Raw genomic sequence first — 18296 nt, 5'->3', positions numbered from 1 at the left:
AATCGGGCCTTATTATTTTGGTGGTCAGTAGCATTACTTTACTATATTCATGTGAATTTTGCCTCCTGTCTTGTCAAATTTCAGATATTAAAGAAAGTCCTACTTTCATAAAATATTCAATTTAAGAAAAATGTAAGTATTCTGAAACAATCTGAATCATAGACATGAAAACCATCATTATGAAAGTCAATTACTGGTGGATCATCAGTGATTACTGTTACATCAATGGCTGGCATTAGCCTCATGAACAAAGCAAAAGCCGGCGACTTTTAACAGAGAAATCAGCGAGGATGACCACGATGAACACGACAGGACTGGAAGGGGAAAAAGTAGTGACAAGTATTCTGTGACACCTTCAAAGTATTAAATGAATACAAGAGACACTCAACTTTAGTGAATAGAAAAACTTTTATTCTTGTATTATTTTCTTTTACATTTGGCTTTTGCTTGTTATCGGTCTTAAGGAACACAAATCAATGTGAATCGTTCACCAATACAATAAAATATTGAAGATGCGTTGCGTTTTAAATCATACATGAGCTTTAATGATGTCCAATGTCACGAGTAACCAAACCAGGATGTGTATAACAATGCCTTTGGATTTCCTGAAATAGCCACAGTCAATGAATAATATATTGCACCAACACTTGGATCATTTACAAGTTCCTCTGCAGAACTACAAATATACCAGCATGTCAGCACTTATCAGGTCGAGTGGCAGGAGGAGAAATCTGTACGCTGGGACTGCAATGCGAAACAATCTCATACGGTATAGTGCTCAAATGTTGGAGCATTTAGTATTAGAAAATTCAGCAGTGACCTCTCGTAGATTTAAAGAAAAACAGAATGCCCATAAGTACTTAACCTTAGATAGAAGGAGAAAAGTATAACCATCACACAATGCCGAACATCTAAGAAAAATTAAAAGGGAACGTATGTTGAATTTAACGTTATGAAATTAATGTCTCCACCAGTAGAGACAAGCATTAATCTGCCATTAAACTCCTTGCCTTTGCGAACTCTGTCCTAGTCTACACAGCAAAGCTTAAAAGTGACTTGAAGAAAACATCAGTTTAAATATAAACATATATATATCTTAAGTCCAGATTCATGTCATTTTCTAATTAAACATTACCTTTAAAGACTTTTCTGAAGACTACCAGGTATTCCTTAGCCACAAATAAACTTAAGACTTTTAATAATGCACCCGTACTAGAGGTCATCTTCTTGTTAAACAGCAATGCCCAAAATGAAAAGCAATACCGGACAAACAGACGCACCAGATCTTGGGTTGTCTGCTATGTTTCTACTGGTTTTATATGTCATGGCCCGTTCAGATGGCTTTTTGTAATCTTATACTATAGAGTAGGTGGTACAATTTCTTTGAAGACCCTCTTTCTGAACATCAAGACTCCCGTCAACCACTGATTGATTAATGCAAATGCCGCTAATCTTTTTTAAAAAAAAAATGTTCTGAAGCATCTGAGGTTTGTATATGATTTTCTTTAACAACTGTGCCACAGATCAATAATGTACATACTGAAGCTGCTGAAGAACCTCCTTTTTTAAAGAACGATGGACGGCTGTACATCAGAACCTCCTATAGTATTAGTACGGCTGATGATCAATAAAGAAGTTTAAGGTAATATTTTACCAATAGTCTTCTAAAAAATGCAGCCTAACTGGATCTACAAAATCACAGACTGGAGCCGCTCAGTACAAGTGATTAGATTAACTAAAGTGCCACTAAAAGTCCACCATGTCTGAACCACGGCAGGCCAGTTAGCAGATCTTTGCCCGGTAACAAGTCCAGCTATGCACTACTTCTACTTCTAGATAGCAAAACACTTGGAAAAATTGCAACATTTTAGTGCAACACAAAAATTTTGCAACTTTTGGTAGTTTTGTAATGGTGTGTGGCAATGCCAACCGTCTAGTGCATGACGGGTTGTGGTGTCACAAATCTTAACTTTTTTTCATTAATTGGATGTAAGCAATGAAAGTTCCCGACACATGACTGCAAGCAGGGATTTTGAATACCAAGAGGAATAAAAGAGAAAGGATATTAGAAAACGATATAAACTTTTTATTATAACAAGTACATTATTTGCTGAAACTGTAATGGTGTGTTAATTTCACATATATTTCAATGTGCTGTTTTAATTTTTTTTTCAATGGTAAATCTGAATTACTGTGTACACAGCTGTCTATAATTTGGCTGCAGATCGGCAGCGTGATCTGTGTCAGACTGCAACCTGCAGATTGGTCTCATTGAATGGGGCCAAGCCATCTGTACCAATAACCCGAAGATCAGCCCTGAATACACTGGAAAGAGAATTGGAAAGTCCGTGATGTGAATGTACCCTAACCCTAGCAGATATGTAGCATGTGTGACTCCCCAAAAGTACAGATTTACAGTGCCGACTAGTAAACTCTTGTACTTTTATTGGACGCGGTCTATGGATAGTTCATCATGAACCCTTGGATTTCTTTCTAAATGTACTTGGCATTTTTGCACTGATGTATGCTGGGTAATTATAAGACAGCCATTACTCTTACAATGAGCTACATCCATTACATGTGGAATACACAACTCCCTAGTGGTGATTTGGAACGGGCACAACACACAATGCCATGCTGTCTGCTGGATCCATAGCTATCAGTATATGCCATGACGGTGGCATGAACAGACTTAAGTCCATGAGACATTATGGAATATGTCAACTACACGCCACAGAAACCTAAGATTTCAACTGCATACATGTTGGTATAACTTATGGAATTTGCAGTCTATGCCACACAGATGATACAGAGAGTAAAGATTTAGACCAATAATAATAATAATAAGACCAATATTTAACCTTTCCTTTTTAGAAAACTACACATCAATTTAATCTGCTCGTCAGGCTTTAAAACATAGTACATGTTCAATATGGTGAGTTCTCTGTTAAAAATCGGATCAAGTTAAGGAGCTTCACCACTTTATTGTCCTGAGGACATGATTCTGCGATATTACTTAGCTTAAAGTATAATAATGCTATTGCCAGCACCTCTGCATGAAGGGACGCCGGCATACTCATATCCTCAACCCCGAGCCGTGTTCCATTTCTTTATAATGTGCACACCACAGTTCGCGCACTACCCCTGCTCTGTAAGGGTCAGCACACACACATAATAAATGCCCCCATCCATTAGCTGACAGGAATTTAGAAACACAGTACACCTGCAAGATGGTTCCTAGCCAATAGCTTTGATTAATCTTGCTTAAAAGTCCCCCTTCCTAATAGTGAGATACCAAGCAACTCATTTAGCCATTAGGTAGTGTGGTGTTCTACTAGTGCAATTGTGAGGTCCCCTGGTCCCAGCATGGCCAGTGTCCTGAACCCGAATCCCTGGTCCCAGTGTCGCCAGTGTTCTGAACCTGAATCCCTGGTTCCGGTGTGTCCTATTGTAGCCTGGGCCTGAATTTCGTACCCTGGTCCATGTGTGACCAGTCCGGAACCGGAAGTCAATGGTTCTAGTGCAGCCAGTGCCTGAACCTTGTCTCCCGATCTGTGTGCGATCAGTCTTGAACCCGAAGTCTCTGAACTTTGTCCCCCGTTCTAGTGTGGCTAGTGCTTGAACCTCATCCCTCGGTCCATGTGCCGCCGGTGCCAGTAACAGTATCAGAGACCCGTGTGTCTGTACGTGTGCCTCCGAATATTCTGCACATCCGAACTGCTAAAACCAGTCTCTGAATCAGTCCAGTCTGCAGCAGCACTGGGGACAGTCTAGGAGTGGTACCTGGCGGCTACCTGCAGCCTAACCTGTCTCCACCATCAGAAGCTCTAATGAACACCAGGTAGCTACGCCCCTTCCTAGGCAGGCCTGGCCCTGTGGCACAGTGGGTGATCTAACCACGTGCCCCACCTGCGGGCGTGACAAGTATTACAGGTTCTCCTCGTTAGTGCCGCTTTCCTCGGATTTCACAGCTCTACTGTCCATAAATTGGCTGCTGGTGGAGGAACGTGTGACCAGACCTGTCCGACTACGTCCTCTAGTTGAAAAACAAGTTTCCCATGTGCACTCATTTGGTAGACAGAAGAGCTGTGCAGTCTGTCAGGAAAGTGGCACTATCAAGGAGGAGAGCCTGTAATACTTATATATTATTAAGTACCACAATCTTATCCCAAACACATTTGTTATAACTCAATTTCATTGTGGCAATATCTACTGTATTATGCAGATGTAGTGTATATATTTGATAATACATGTACAGTTAACAAGTTATTGCAATCAAAGCATTCCCAACCAAAAGTAACCTTGGATCAGAATGATATATAGGTTTGTTGGAAAAGATTAAGTATAACTTTTATTTTATTCATTGAAATTCCTGGTGTTTATAGGTATGAGTCCAGCGGGCGGTCCTACTAGTGAGTGACAGCTATATCTACATGCACAGTCATCCAGGGAACACTATCAATCACCGAGTAGGACCGACCACTGGACTCATACTTGCAAACACCAGGAATAGCAATAAAAAAAAATACAAGTTATACTGAATCTTTTTCAACAAAATATACATCAATCTCATCAGCGTCTTCTGTTCTATATGCTGCCTGTAGATCCCGCGAACCATGTAAAAAATAAATCTATAGTCAAAACAACTCAACATTATAAAGTTAACAAGGCCGAAATTGTTTCAATCTTTTTATGAAAAGTTAACTACTCGTTCCTGCAATTTCCCTTTAACGTTTTGAGAGCAGGTTAACCGCAAGACACCACAGTATCCCGTTATCTCTTTACAAGGAGCGCATTGCATTTAGGCGACTGAGACAATGTCAGGGGCGGAGAATTGCATGGGACAAGTTTTGCTTTTCCTATGACAAGAAGAAAAGAAACATAAGAAGAATGAAGATAGCTCAATGTGCAGGACTGAGTCTGGAGATGAGAGATTGTCCACTGGTGCCCGATGGAGATGGTGGACACACTCATCGGAAGAAGCAGAAACATTAGGCGGTATTACGAATTACACCAATGTGAATTATTTCAGCCCAGAAGAATTTAAAGTTGATTTAGCAAAACCAATAGTTTTCAAATGTTCAGTTAGATCCTAGTTAGAGATGGTGCGAATCAATTCACATGTCCCATTCCATGGGGCCACGACAGTGATCTGTGGCTGCTGGATAGGAGAGGGAGTGCAGCCTCTTACCCAATGGTGCATACGGCTCATCCTTTAATTAGCTGGCCTGGGGCATCGTCGCATGTGCGTCACACCACAACAATGACTTTGCTCCAGGTGGGCTAATCAAAAGAAGAGCCACGGCCATCAGCAGGTAAGAGGCGCTTCTCCCTCTCCCTTTACAGTGGCCACAGACCATTCTTGTGGACGATGGAATGGGACGTGCAAATATAATTGCACAAATTGTAAATCTAATGGAAACTTATCATGGGATGACCGCTTTAAGGAGTACTATAAAGCTCTATATCCTCATGATCTGAACTTCTGTCAGTTATTTTAATTTATTGTCAGTTTCTTTGCAGCAAACACACACACGTCCACTGCCTTTCTATTAGTTGCAGTGTCAATACCGAAGCTGCAGTTTGTAGTCTGTGGCTAAAGAGGAAGTTGGAGAATTATGACTACACATCTGGGAAATCTGCACACATGAAAACGCTCTTTAAAAAGTAACATAAAACAAACAAACAAAAAAAAAAGATACGAAAGGCAATTTTAAACTGGTGCATGTAAACTGTCAACCTAAAGAGATTTTGTAATCATTTCCATAGTTACAATTTCTACACAAGGGTTTCAGAGCGAGAACCAGTTGCAAACAAGAGGGCAGCATGCCCACTTATGTGAAGACCCCCCACAATATTTTAATTGGCATCATCTCCAAACAAGGTTACATAGGTGAATTGTTAAAAGGCTAGAAATACGAGATTTAATTTACTAATTCAATTTGTTACCATTTTCCCATTAATGGACCCAATATGGGACTGGATGTTCTGGGTTTGTTCAGCAGTGTGACAATCTCACACACACGAGTGGGCATAGACAATACGGCGCATCGTATGACATTACACACCACATTGTTTATCTCGCATCAACGCTATCCATCTGCACAGATATTTCCGTCATAGCAGCCAGCACACTGCACATGTCAGGAGTATTCCCAAGCACTGGCAAGTTTATAATTAAAAAATATATATATATCCTACAAATTTAACACAAGAGGAAAGTAGATTCAAAATTAATGAAAAACATGGAAATGTCAGCTTCTTAGGACAGCAATCCACAGACGGTAGATTTAAGTTTCTGAAGAATGAATTGCAACAAAGGACACCATTGCGGTCTATATAATCACTCATATATTAAAACTACTACAGTATATATTAATCTTAAAACATTCAGCAAGTAAACAACAAAACAAGTACTCAAGGGTATTTTCAGCATCTAAATCATAACTTATTTCTGCACATGTATCTTAAGTTTAGTAATTGATTAATCTAAACCTTATTAAGCACAACATATTTTTTAGTGAAAAATCTGCAAAATCCTTCTGTATCTTAATGCAGTTAAAACTTTTCAAAAACTTCATCAAAAATGATTCCGCTACCTAATCCTAATCCATTGTAATTCCACACTCAAAGTCTCGCTCCTTGAAGAAAGAAATGGCTTTAAAACCGATGCACCTCAACAAACTGGCAAACCAAGGGCTTCAGTAAGACGCCTGATGTCATATGGTAGCACTTGACAACCTATCTGCAGATGCTACCTAGACAACACATCCACTAAATTGTGTAGCACAGTTGTTCCTCAAGGTGGTTTTCAGATGTGCTATAAGAAAGGTGCAAATTAAATCAGAATTTTTCCTCTTCAAGTATTATTTCTTGCAAACACGCGATCACCTCTCAGAGTAAGATGCTGGAGTTGGTACTGCAACACTTCTGTGTCTGGGGACTCCTTGATGTTCATCTTATCTAGGTTGAGATAGTCCAGGGACTTTGAATGTATCCTCTTGCCCTTAAGAAGACAAAGTGGTAAAGGACCATGGACAGCCTTGTAAGACTCGATTGGAATAACTTTATTGCACTTATCTCCTGAGCTTGGCATTCGCCTTCGTCTCCTTCCATTTATGGCAGGAATTTCATATGGTTGATAATGACGCCCTTTAGCTTTGTATATTCGAGAAGAGCGGGAAAGTCCAGAATCATGCGCCTTGGAGCGAAAAGATGGTATGGCTTCAGTAGAATTCTCTTCGGTTGCTGCACACTTGTGCGCTAGCTTCAGAAGCTCTTCTCCGGTAGTAAAACCAACTAAATAATTGGAATCCATGTGAAGTATCTGATACCCTGACACAGTCCTACGAATTGGGGAGCATGGTGTACTAGAACAGCGGGGTTTCTCAGTTTCTACTTTTAATGGAGAATTCCGTTCTATAGAGCTAGAAAGAGGTATAGAAGAAATGCTAGTCCTCTTATCGCCTTTAATATCTACTTCCATTTTGGTGGTTCCAATAGATCCTAAAATTAGAGAAGAATATAGGTTATACAATGGTAAATTCACAAAATCTTTGATTTATCTGTATTTCCCTTGAAAGAAGTGATAGCATATTGCTAGGATACTACATAATTTCCTGATGGCCCCCCTAATGGTGGTTCAGCATCATCTTCTGGTTGTCCATGCAGAGTCCTGAAAAATGCCAAGCATAGACAACTGGAGACAAAGTAGTACCATGCTTTCAGAGTTCTCCCACCACTTTACACTAGGGTCACAGCAGGTGAAGCCCCCCAATCACAAATTTCCTGATGGGCACTCAATGGTAGTTCCGCTTAATTTTCTTGCATTTCAGCCAGTGTCCAGAAAAAGCCAAGTGTGCACAAGAGATAAAGTAGTATGATGCTTCAAATCCCTTTGGCCACTTTGTTCTAGAGATCAGAAGGGTTCACCCTATACCACCAAAGCCCCCCATAGCTATATGCCACCCACTTTAAAACTCACAGTTTAAAACTGATATTCCATCAACAAATAACACGTAGAGGTTTGACTTTTAGCCTTGTAAGTTCACTTTCTATAATTCGCCTCTGCAGGTGTAAGACACATGCTGTGTCAAATGGTGGTCAATCATATATTCCACAGGTGAGAGGTGGGACCCTCCAAACTGCAACCTATAACCCACAGTCTCTCAAATAATGGTGGGCATGCATTAACAAATGAAGGACCCTGCCCCAGAGATTTTTGAGAGACACAAAATATGTAACTAAGTTTTTAATAAGAATTCTTAATAATACAATTATAATTACTATTATCAAGCTTAGTCTGAATCTTCAAGACATTATGACTCAGCAATACATCTGCAGAAATAAAAAATCTTTTCCAGAAAAACAAGCAGTGTCCATTTTCAGAAAAGACAATAGTTTCACGGTAAACTCCTCTGGTAGGTGCGCAGACAAACAATGTGGAGGTGGCAGCCGTGGGCGGTTTCTATGGCTGCAACATGCAAACGTGTGTGCTCAGAACATGTGCATGCAAACAGGTCTGTTCACCCTGCCTTTCAGAAAGATCAAATAAATGATGAAAAAGACGAAAAATCATTTAAAGCTGGTGTGTCAGCCAAGAAAAGGCAAATAAAACTACTTACACGGTAATTTAGGGGCCTTAGACCCTATACAAAATCTTATTTTTATTTATGCAAAGTTCACCATACAGTGTGAGTGATAAGGCGGCTTTATTCTTCGGGTCGGTGAGATTACAGCAATACCAGATTTACGGTATACTTTTGTGTTTTGCTGCTGTCACACAGTAAAAGTGCTTTTTCTATAAAAAAAAAAAAAAATCGTTATTTTGTCGCCAAATGACGAGAGCTGTAAGCTTTTTTATTCTTGGGTGAACAGTGACGTTTGAAGGCTTACTTTTTGCGCAACGACTTGGAGGCTTTTTTTGGTACCATTTTGGTACATAACATTTATTGATCGCTTTTTATTTTAGATTTTTCAGACATAGAATGAACAAAAACTAGCAATTCATTTATTGATTTAACTTATCTTTTTTTGTGGTAAAAGTGATAAGACCGATTTGTTCGTCGGGTCAGTACAATTTCAGTGAGATTAGAGAAAGCGCTATTTCACATGTCAGTGTCTCCGGTACGTCTGGTGACAGTTTTCACACGTATCGGAGACCCTTACACACGTACACCCGTTCCCTTCTGTGCACGTCAGTGTGTTTCCACGGACCCTGTGTTCGTGTGACCCACAAGTACACATGTCCATTTTTTACTGTCAGCATGGACCACAAAACATCCTGCACATACACTCGAATGACACACATGGATGTCATCTGTGTGACACGCCGACACAAAGGAAGAAGCACTACAGTAAGCACTGATCCTCGGCACCGGTTGCTGAAGACAGCTCTCATCATTCTCCCCTGCTCTGCCAGCGATCAGTGCGAGCAGGGGAGAATGATGAGTTATATTCAAGTGAGAATAATGACAGCAGGCAGCGGCTAATGGGACTATTACTCCCATCAGCTTACACCTGCTGCTGCTAATAACAGTGACAGCAGGAGCTGATGGAAGTATTCATCAGCCAGCTCCTGCGCTGTAAATAAATAATTACGGTAAATGAAAAACCTGGCGTGGGTTTCCTCTATTTTCTATAACCAGCGAGGCAAAACTCACAGCTAGGGGCTGCAACCCTCAGCTGTCAGCAAGGCTGGTTATTAAGAATAAAGGGGTCCCCACACTGTTTTATTTAAAAATAAACGGCCGGGGTCCTCCCATTTTTGAGAACCAGCCTTGCTAAAGCTGACAACTGATATTCTCAGGCTGGTAAGGGGCCACTGATATAGGCCCCCCCAGCGTAAAAATAGCAGCCTACAGCTGCCCAGAAACGGCGCATCTATTAGATGTATCAATTCTGGCGCTTTGCCCAGCTCCTCCCACATGCCATGTAGTGATGGTGGTTAGCACTGCAGCCTTGCAGCGCTGGAGTCTTGGGTTCGAATCCCACCAAGGACAACATCTGCAAGGAGTTTTTGTACGTTCTCCCCGTGTTTGCGTGGGTTTCCTCCCTCATTCCAAAGACATACTGATAGGTAATTTAGATTGTGAGCCCTCATCGGGGACAGTGATGAAAATGTGTGTAAAGCGCTGCGGAATATGTTAGCGCTATATAAAAATAAAGATTATTATTATTTATTATATTTGTGGGGTTGATGTCGCCTTTGTATTGTCAGGTGATATCAAGCCCACGGTGTAGTAATTGAGAAGTGTCTATAAGACACCTTATCCATTACTAATCCTATAGTTGTAGTGTAAATAAAGACAGCCATAATAAAGTCCACTATTAGAGATAAAACAAAATACAGTTTTCCTTTTTAATTTAAAAATAACAAACACAGTTATACTCACCCAACATCTATTCCACCAAAGCTCTTGTCTCCTGTAATAAAACTAAAATAAAAAACAATACCTGTCGGTCGTTCTGTCGCACGTCGCAATCCATGTTGGGGGGGGATAGTTTTCAACCTGGAGAGTGCTAAGATGCGACCATCCAGGCTGAGAACCATTGAGTAATGAGCTGCTGAGAGCGTAGCATCATTGACCAGCGGTGACATCATCGTGGTTACTGTCGGTCACTGAAGCTTCGTTCCTTGCAGGCAAATGAACTGCAGTGACCTCAGCACGATGGAAAAAAGTCAATGATGAGGTTACCACAGTTCAAGCTGTGTCTTCATTGCATAGCACCGTGAAAAATTCTCACTTTTATATGCTGTGAAGCCACTGGAGCTTGAACTGTGGTGACCTAATCACTGACTTTTTCCCACGGTGCTGAGGTCATGGCAGTTCAGCCCTGCTGGGAACGCAGCTCATTCATCAGTGGTTCTCTGCCTGGATGGTCGCATCTTGGCACCGTCCAAGTTGAAAACTATTTATCAACCACACATGGATTGGGAGGTGGGTATATGGGCACTTGACTATGGGATGGAGGATATGTTTGACAGGTATATGGGCACGGTACTATGGGATGGCGGATATGTATATGGGCATGGGACTATGGGATGGAGGATGTGTGATGGGTATATGGGCACTGGACTATGGGATGGAGGATATGTATGACGGGTATACGGGCACGGGACTATGAGATAGCGGATATGTATGATGGGTATATGGGCACGGGACTATGGGATGGAGAATATGTATGATGGGTACATGGGCATGGGACTATGGGATGGAGGATGTGTGATGGGTATATGGGCACGGGACTATGGGATGGAGGATAATTATAATTTGCTATAACTAACCACAGTTAGTTACTATGCCCGGGCAGCGCTGGGCTCTTCAGCTAATAAATATATAGGGTTGGGTTGGAGGCAAAGCAGTAACCATATGGGCAACATCTCTAACAATTTCCAAGTATAAAGGAATTGCCTCATGCACAGTCAGTTTTGATGAACGGTTGAATTTTTCTTTTTCTTTGGGAGCAAGTGAAACATTTTGCTGAAATATGGTCAATCTGCTTGCTATAGGAGATGGAGTGAAATCTTTTTCCTTGCAGCAACGCTTTGACGGCTCCATATCATCCAAATACTTGTCAAAGTCTAACTCCTCATCTGATGAGGATGAAGATATGGCAGCAGTAGCACTGTCAGGACCAAAGTCCTCTTGCGCCTGGCAGTCTTCCTGTAGGCCAATCATCCTAACTGCTACCTCAGTCAGAGCTTCTTTTCCTTTAGTAAGCTGTTGATCATCAAGCAATATACGATGACTTAGGTCCACATAAACAGCTGCCAGAAAAAATTTATTTTCCAATAGCAGTGTCTCTCTCCGTTTCATTGAAGCAGAAATGCCATCTGCGATTAAATCTCCTCTTTGGGACAGGCAAAATAGCAAGTTATTCCACTCCCTTATGAAAATGCCAGGAGTTAAATCCTCAGCTTGTAATTTTTTAGTCAAGGTAAATAGGTGATTAAGCAATTCCTTCAATTCAGCCACCTGTGTCCATTGACCTTCATTTAGGGTTACCTGAGGGTTCGCCATATCTATAAGAAACGGTTTTAGCCAGGATCAAAACTAGGAGGGGGGGGGGGGGCAGAGCCTCATACTGTTCCGCAGAATCTCATACTGCACACCTCAGCTGCTGCAGAACCTTATACTTACACTTGAAAATAAAGCCTGCACCTTAAGATGTGGTGAATGCAGTCTATTTATTCCAACTATCGATTGATGTTGATGTGATACTGAAGACGAGCAATGCCTGTCCTGGGCGTCCTTTTGGGCAGCTATGAGGTGTACCTGACTGGTGCTAAAAAAAAAAAAAAAAAAAAAAAAAGGAGTGTTAGTCTGTGTGCTACCTGGCTTTCATTCTTTTTGGTACAGATAAGATATGGATAGACAGATATGGATAACTGGATAGAGAGAGCAGATTTCTAATCTGCTTTTGCTATTGAAAACATTATCTATGAGCTCAAAAACCTTTCAGGTGATGCGGTTTTTTAAAAAGCTGATCTGCTTTTGCAGCTGAAAAACGTATCCTCAAAAAACGCAGCAAAAACGCTGTGTGTGAATGTAGCCTTAGATCAGGAATAGAACAGCCATTTATAGGACATTTCATAACTTTCCCAAATTCCTATGAAAAAATATTCAGCACATTCTGCATTGAACTACTGTACCCAATTTATTATATATTTTCGGAGTCGGACCAGTTTATACCGACTCCACGACTCCGACTCCACAGCCCTGCCTCCATGGGATATTACTTTGGATTTCCATTGATCATTTTAATGTTTTATTGTCTCAACCCATTTCACTATGTAATGAATAAAGATTTGCAACTGCAATATTTCATTCAGCGATATCTAAGATGTGGTATTTTACTGCTCCCTTTATTTTTTTGAGCAGTGTATACATAGACAGATAGAGAGATCTAGGCGGAAGTGAGGGAAATTGAGGCCTGGTCCATATACATCACCTCGAAATTAATTTACAGTCAAAATGTAAAATGGTCCTCCATACTGGGACCCAAGTCATTTCCGACACTGATCAATAAGCGTATAAAGGATTGGTGCTTGCTCTTCTTTCTGCCATTTATTCTGTGTCTTGCCTCTATTGGCCTCTCACTGTTTGTAAATGATGGCTTTCTAAATTTAGCGTTATGTGTCTCAGATCTTTTCATAATGTTCTTCTCTACACACAAACTAAAGACTTCAGCTTGCAAGCATCAAGCATACCAACCACTGGTTACATTAAGGCCGGTTTCACATTTGCGTTAAAGGCCGCAGCGTCTGTCAGCGCACGGCCACCGCTAAGCCCCGCCCCCACCGGTAGCTCCGCCTCCGGGCGCATGACGCTGCATGCGTCATGCGTCCCCTATCTTTATCACGGAGGACGCAGGCTTGCGTTTGGCGCTGGTTGGCGCACAGTCAAAAGGACGCAGGCGCAACCAAAACGCATACTGCGCACGGCCTGCATCCTCAGTGATAAAGATAGGGGACGCATGACGCATGCAGCGTCATGTGCCCGGAGGCGGAACTACCGGTGGAGGTGCGACAGGTGGCGGGGCTTAGCGGCGGTCGTGCGCAGGCCGACGCTGCGGCCTTTTAACGCAAATGTGAAACCGGCCTAACATCCACAGTCTTCTGCACAACACTTGGACAATCGCAGAACAGCAGAGACACCATGGAGAACAAGAACTCACCATGCCCGGACACTACCCCCAAGTTATTGTAGAAAAGAAGTCAAATAATAGCAATTAACACCCAAGAAAAAGATCTTAGGTGTAAGACCGCTGTATGTTTTAGGAAAATATAGAAAATAAAGTTGCATTGGCATCACAAAATAATGAATTCCACAAATATACAGTACAGACCAAAAGTTTGGACACACCTTCTCAAAGAGTTTTCTTTATTTTCATGACTATGAAAATTGTAGATTCACTCTGAAGGCATCAAAACTATGAATTAACACATTATATAATTAACAAAAAAGTGTGAAACAACTGAAAATATGTCTTAAATTCTAGGTTCTTCAAAGTATTTGCGTGCGTATGGGGATACATATGTGTGTATATAAAAATGTGTTGTTTTTGTTTGTTTTTTTAAGTATACAGCCCAGATTCACATATTGGGGGAGTGGTATTAGTAGAAAAAACCATTTAGAAAATATTCACTCAGACTCGGAGTTGAAAATCCTGGTGGCTTACCCCATCTGCAAACCTGTACAAAAAGAGGAGCTTAAATGGAGTCAATTATGCAGACTGGAAGAAAAAAATCAAATATTGCTTGTTGAGGCCCATTTAGAAGGACTGATCTTTGCCCATATAACGGATCTATATACAACGGGCCAGTGGAAACAGAATTAAAAAACTTTAGTAAAATAAAAACTTTTTGACAGAGTGATCAATGAGTGGAACAGGCTGCCAAGAGAAGTGGTAAGTTCTCCTTCAATAGAAGTCTTCAAACAGAGGCTGGACAGACATCTGTCTGGGATGATTTAGCGAATCCTGCTTTGAGCAGAGAGGTTGGACCAGATGGCCCAGGAGGTCCCATCCAACTCTACCATTCTATGATCATTACTACATTTGTTCTGTCCCCATACAACATTGTGTTGTCGGCCGCACATTCCTTGTTTACACCGGGTGTTGTGCCGCCGATAATACAGCAGTATAAATGATCTGCTCATTAAAAAAAACAACAAAGGGTTAAATTAAAGTGCTTGTGACAGAATTCTAATATAAAACACCTTAATAAGTTCCAATTTTTTTTTTTACACCTTGTAAGTTGCGTAGAATTATTGCAACCAGTATAAACCAGCTGCACCAATATGGGTGTAGCATTGGAGGGACAAGGTGTGGCTTCGCTCATCTATCAAATTTATGAAAAGTTACACTACTTTAGAGTGCCCTAGTTCCTGACTAGTTTCCATTTTCTGGCTTAGGCCTCTTTCACACTTCAGTTTTTTACAAATCAGTCACAATCCGCCAGGTTTTGAAATAAGCAGATCCTCAATTTTTTTTTGAGCAGCCTGGAACATTGAGGGAAGGAATTACTGATAATGAGTTTTGTATTGTAATCATGGAGTGGCCCAGAATACAGGACGATTTTCTCTCCTCCTCACTAGATTCACTTTCCATAGATCACTGTTCAGTGTGTGTCTGGGGGAGGAGCAGCTGGGTGGTCTGCTCTCTGCACTGAGGCTGCAGGAGGGGAAGAATTCGTTACTGTGTGATGAGGGCTGCTTCATGTTGTCGGGGAGGGCCTGTAGCTATGGTGGGTGGGGTTGTTACTATAGAGGGCATGTTTGGAATCGAGTAGGAGGTTACGACTAGTTCTCATTTCAATGCCATAACACCCCCCCCCTTGGACGTTCTGTTCAGAATATCTAGAAAACCGTGCAAACTAGTGACAGAAAGTAAATTACTTATTGTCATAATTCTGCAGCCCAGATATGTACTGAGATTATGTGAAAAGCCCGGACAACCCCTTTAACTTACGATTAGAGATGAGCGAATATGCTCGGATAACGTGTTATCTGCGTATGCTCAATTGCTATCCGAGTATCTTGAGCATGCTCGAATAATATGTTTGAGCTCCTGAGGCTGCATGTTTTGCGTCTGTTAGGCAATCCCCACGTGTTGCGGCTGTCTACCTAACAGGCTATCTCTGCATGTTCTGCGACTGTCTACCAAACAAAATAAAGGATGGAATCTCCAGCGCTGGACTTCAGTTAAAAATTCCATCGAACCATGAGTTAGACCTTCTAGGTCGAAACGCGTTGGTTGGAGACCACCAGAGACCCCATCTGCCTGTATGTCCTTATTCATACTTTTTTCTGTCCGATTTTAATAATTTATAATAAATGATGAATTTTTAACTGAAGTCCAGCGCTGGAGATTCCATCCTTTATTTTGCTTCAGTCAACGCCCTTGATCAAGGTGACTCCGTGCGCAGGAGGATTATGGATCGCAACTGAGACTGGTGAGCTGACCTCCCCTTATTTTCCCTATCCTTCTATAACTGTCTACCAAACAGGCAATCCCCGATTGTGTTGCAGCTGTCTAAAGAACAGACAATAACCGCTTGTGTTGCAGCTGTCTAAGGCCTCTTTCACACGGCAGTGTCTCCAGTACGTGTGGTGACAGTTTTCTCACGTACCGGAGACACTGACACACGTAGACCCATTCAAATGAATGGGACCATGTACATGTCAGTGTGTTTTGACGGACTGTGTGTCCGTGTGCAAAACACGCAGACATGTCCGTTCTCACACGGACCGCAAAACGTGCCGCAAAATGCACACGAAGAAAAGTACACACTGTCCTCCGTGTGCACGGACGGGCGCTGGGAAGTTGTGCTGCTGTTAAGCCGCTGTCCCCCGGCGGCTGGTGCTGAAGCCAGCTGTCATTCGCCCTGCTCTGCCTGCGAGCAGAGGAGAACGACGAGCGGTATATTAAAGTCCGAACGACAGCAGATGTTACCCCCATCATCCGACACCTACTGTCGTTTGAACTTTAATATATCGCTCATCGTTCTCTGCGCACAGGCAGAGCAAGAATGACAGCTGGCTTCAGCACCAGCTGCAGGGTGACAGCGGCTTAACAGTGGCTCTACTTCCCGGCAGCTGTCCGTGTGGTACTGATGCGGCACACAGGTGGCACACGTTTGCCACACATAGTACACACGGACACTGATATCTCCGGTACCGTTTTTTCCGGTACTGGAAATATCAGGACACGTCAAACGGCCTAACAAGCATCCAATCTCCACATGTGTTGCAGCTGTCTACCCAACAGGAAATCCCAGCATGTGTTGGGGCTGTCTACCAAACAGCCAATCTCCGCATGTTGGGGCTGTCTACCTAACAGCCAATCCCCGCTTGTGTTGCAGCTGTCTACCAAACAGGCAATCACTGCATGTGTTGTGGCTGTCTAACAGCCGTGAATCATGCAACGGCGGGGACTCGAACATAATATACAAGCACTCCTAAGATACTCGGGTAACACCTTATTCGAGCACGTTCGCCCAACACTAATTACGATCCATCTCCTATAACATTATGCCCACGGACCACACGGCTGATCACACCCCCCTGCAGAAGCCTTTCTCCTCGGTAGGACTCTCGATAGCAGATGCATGCTTACTAATGAGCTTTGTCTATGCAGTGTTATCTTTTAATATGAGAAGTGTCAATAGTAAAAATGATTGGAGTGCGGTTTTATTTTTATTTCCGCTCCACCTCACACAAAGGCCCTGACTGATCACACCATGCTGCAATATGCTGCCTCCAAGGAATAGCAAGGCAGAAATGTGAGGAAGAATCTTCTCACTTGAAATGACACAGAGCGTCAGGTGGTCTGGGCCATTGACAGAATATATGGGGACTGTATTTTGACTTCTTAGGAACATTTTCAGTGGCTGCTGCGTCTGAGTCAGGATTTCTGGACACAAATTGCAGAGCGTTCAGATTTGGATGTTCTACATGCGAGCTCACCGGCGTTTTAGCTCGCTGGTGCCAATAAGGGGCTTTTCTGAGCTTACAGTCAGAATATAACGTGGGCACGGGGCATCAGGAAATTTTAGGCAAACCATTTCTAATAAACAAACAGCATAAATTTACCGTAGATTAAAACAAGTAGTTTCTATTTCCTAATCTCAGGCAAACCCTTTCAATACTACCCATATAGAGCACGTCACAAATCATGCAACTCAATGGAGCCTGCCATTGGCTATAGATGTGCGTTCAACTGACGGCCCCTCCTGGCCCCAGTGGTCCCTACTATACAGTTGTAACATGTTGCGGCGACGCCATCTTGAATATCGCGGGACTTCACGACATCCAAGATGGCGTCCCGCAAGAATATGTCGCTGGCGTGGGCGACATCGGGATCCAAAATGGCGTCGGCGTAATCTCGCGAGATTTCGCCGACGCCATCTTTTTGGATCCCGATTTCGTCCACGCCAGCGACATGTTGTTGCGGCGATGCTATCTTGAATATCGCGGGATTTCACGAAATCCAAGATGGCGTCCCGCAAGAACATGTCGGCGGCCTGGAGAACGTCTGGATCCTGGATCGCGGCGGCGGAGGAAGATGTCGGGGCAGCGACGATGACGGTGTGAGTATGAGAAACGGAGTGAGAGAAAGGAACGTATGTGGAGTGAAAGAGTGAGTGGACATGAGTGGAGGTGAAAGGTGAGAGGAGTGTGTGTTGAGGCGGTGTGGTGTGTTGAGGGTTAACATGGCAAGAGATGTTAACGACGTCGGCGAAATCTCGCGAGATTTCGCCGACGCCATCTTGCATTCGTGAAATTGCGTCA

At 42.4% G+C, this 18296-nt stretch overlaps 1 protein-coding gene across 2 annotated transcripts in view; it reads right to left on the bottom strand.

The window, feature by feature from the left end:
- Positions 1–389: 389 nt before the first annotated feature.
- The window catches only part of MACIR (macrophage immunometabolism regulator), a 41806-nt gene continuing 23899 nt past the window's right edge, over positions 390–18296 (bottom strand). Inside the window, exons 2-3 of one of the 2 annotated variants that reach the window (XM_073546831.1) lie at positions 12144–12288; positions 390–7506 (exon numbers count right to left, since the gene is read on the bottom strand). In XM_073546831.1, coding sequence (XP_073402932.1) covers positions 6860–7486 — 627 coding nt within the window. In that variant the 5' untranslated portion in view covers positions 7487–7506; positions 12144–12288 and the 3' untranslated portion in view covers positions 390–6859. The remainder of the gene's footprint in view (positions 7507–12143; positions 12289–18296) is intronic. The other variant, XM_073546764.1, reaches the window with a different exon arrangement.

Source organism: Dendrobates tinctorius, unplaced genomic scaffold (assembly GCF_039654945.1).
Source record: "Dendrobates tinctorius isolate UK_male_01 unplaced genomic scaffold, ASM3965494v1 ptg000003l, whole genome shotgun sequence".
NCBI classification, from domain to species: Eukaryota; Metazoa; Chordata; class Amphibia; order Anura; family Dendrobatidae; genus Dendrobates; species Dendrobates tinctorius.
The sequence above is the reverse complement of the archived record's forward strand: the minus strand, read 5'-3'. Positions and strand labels throughout refer to the sequence as shown.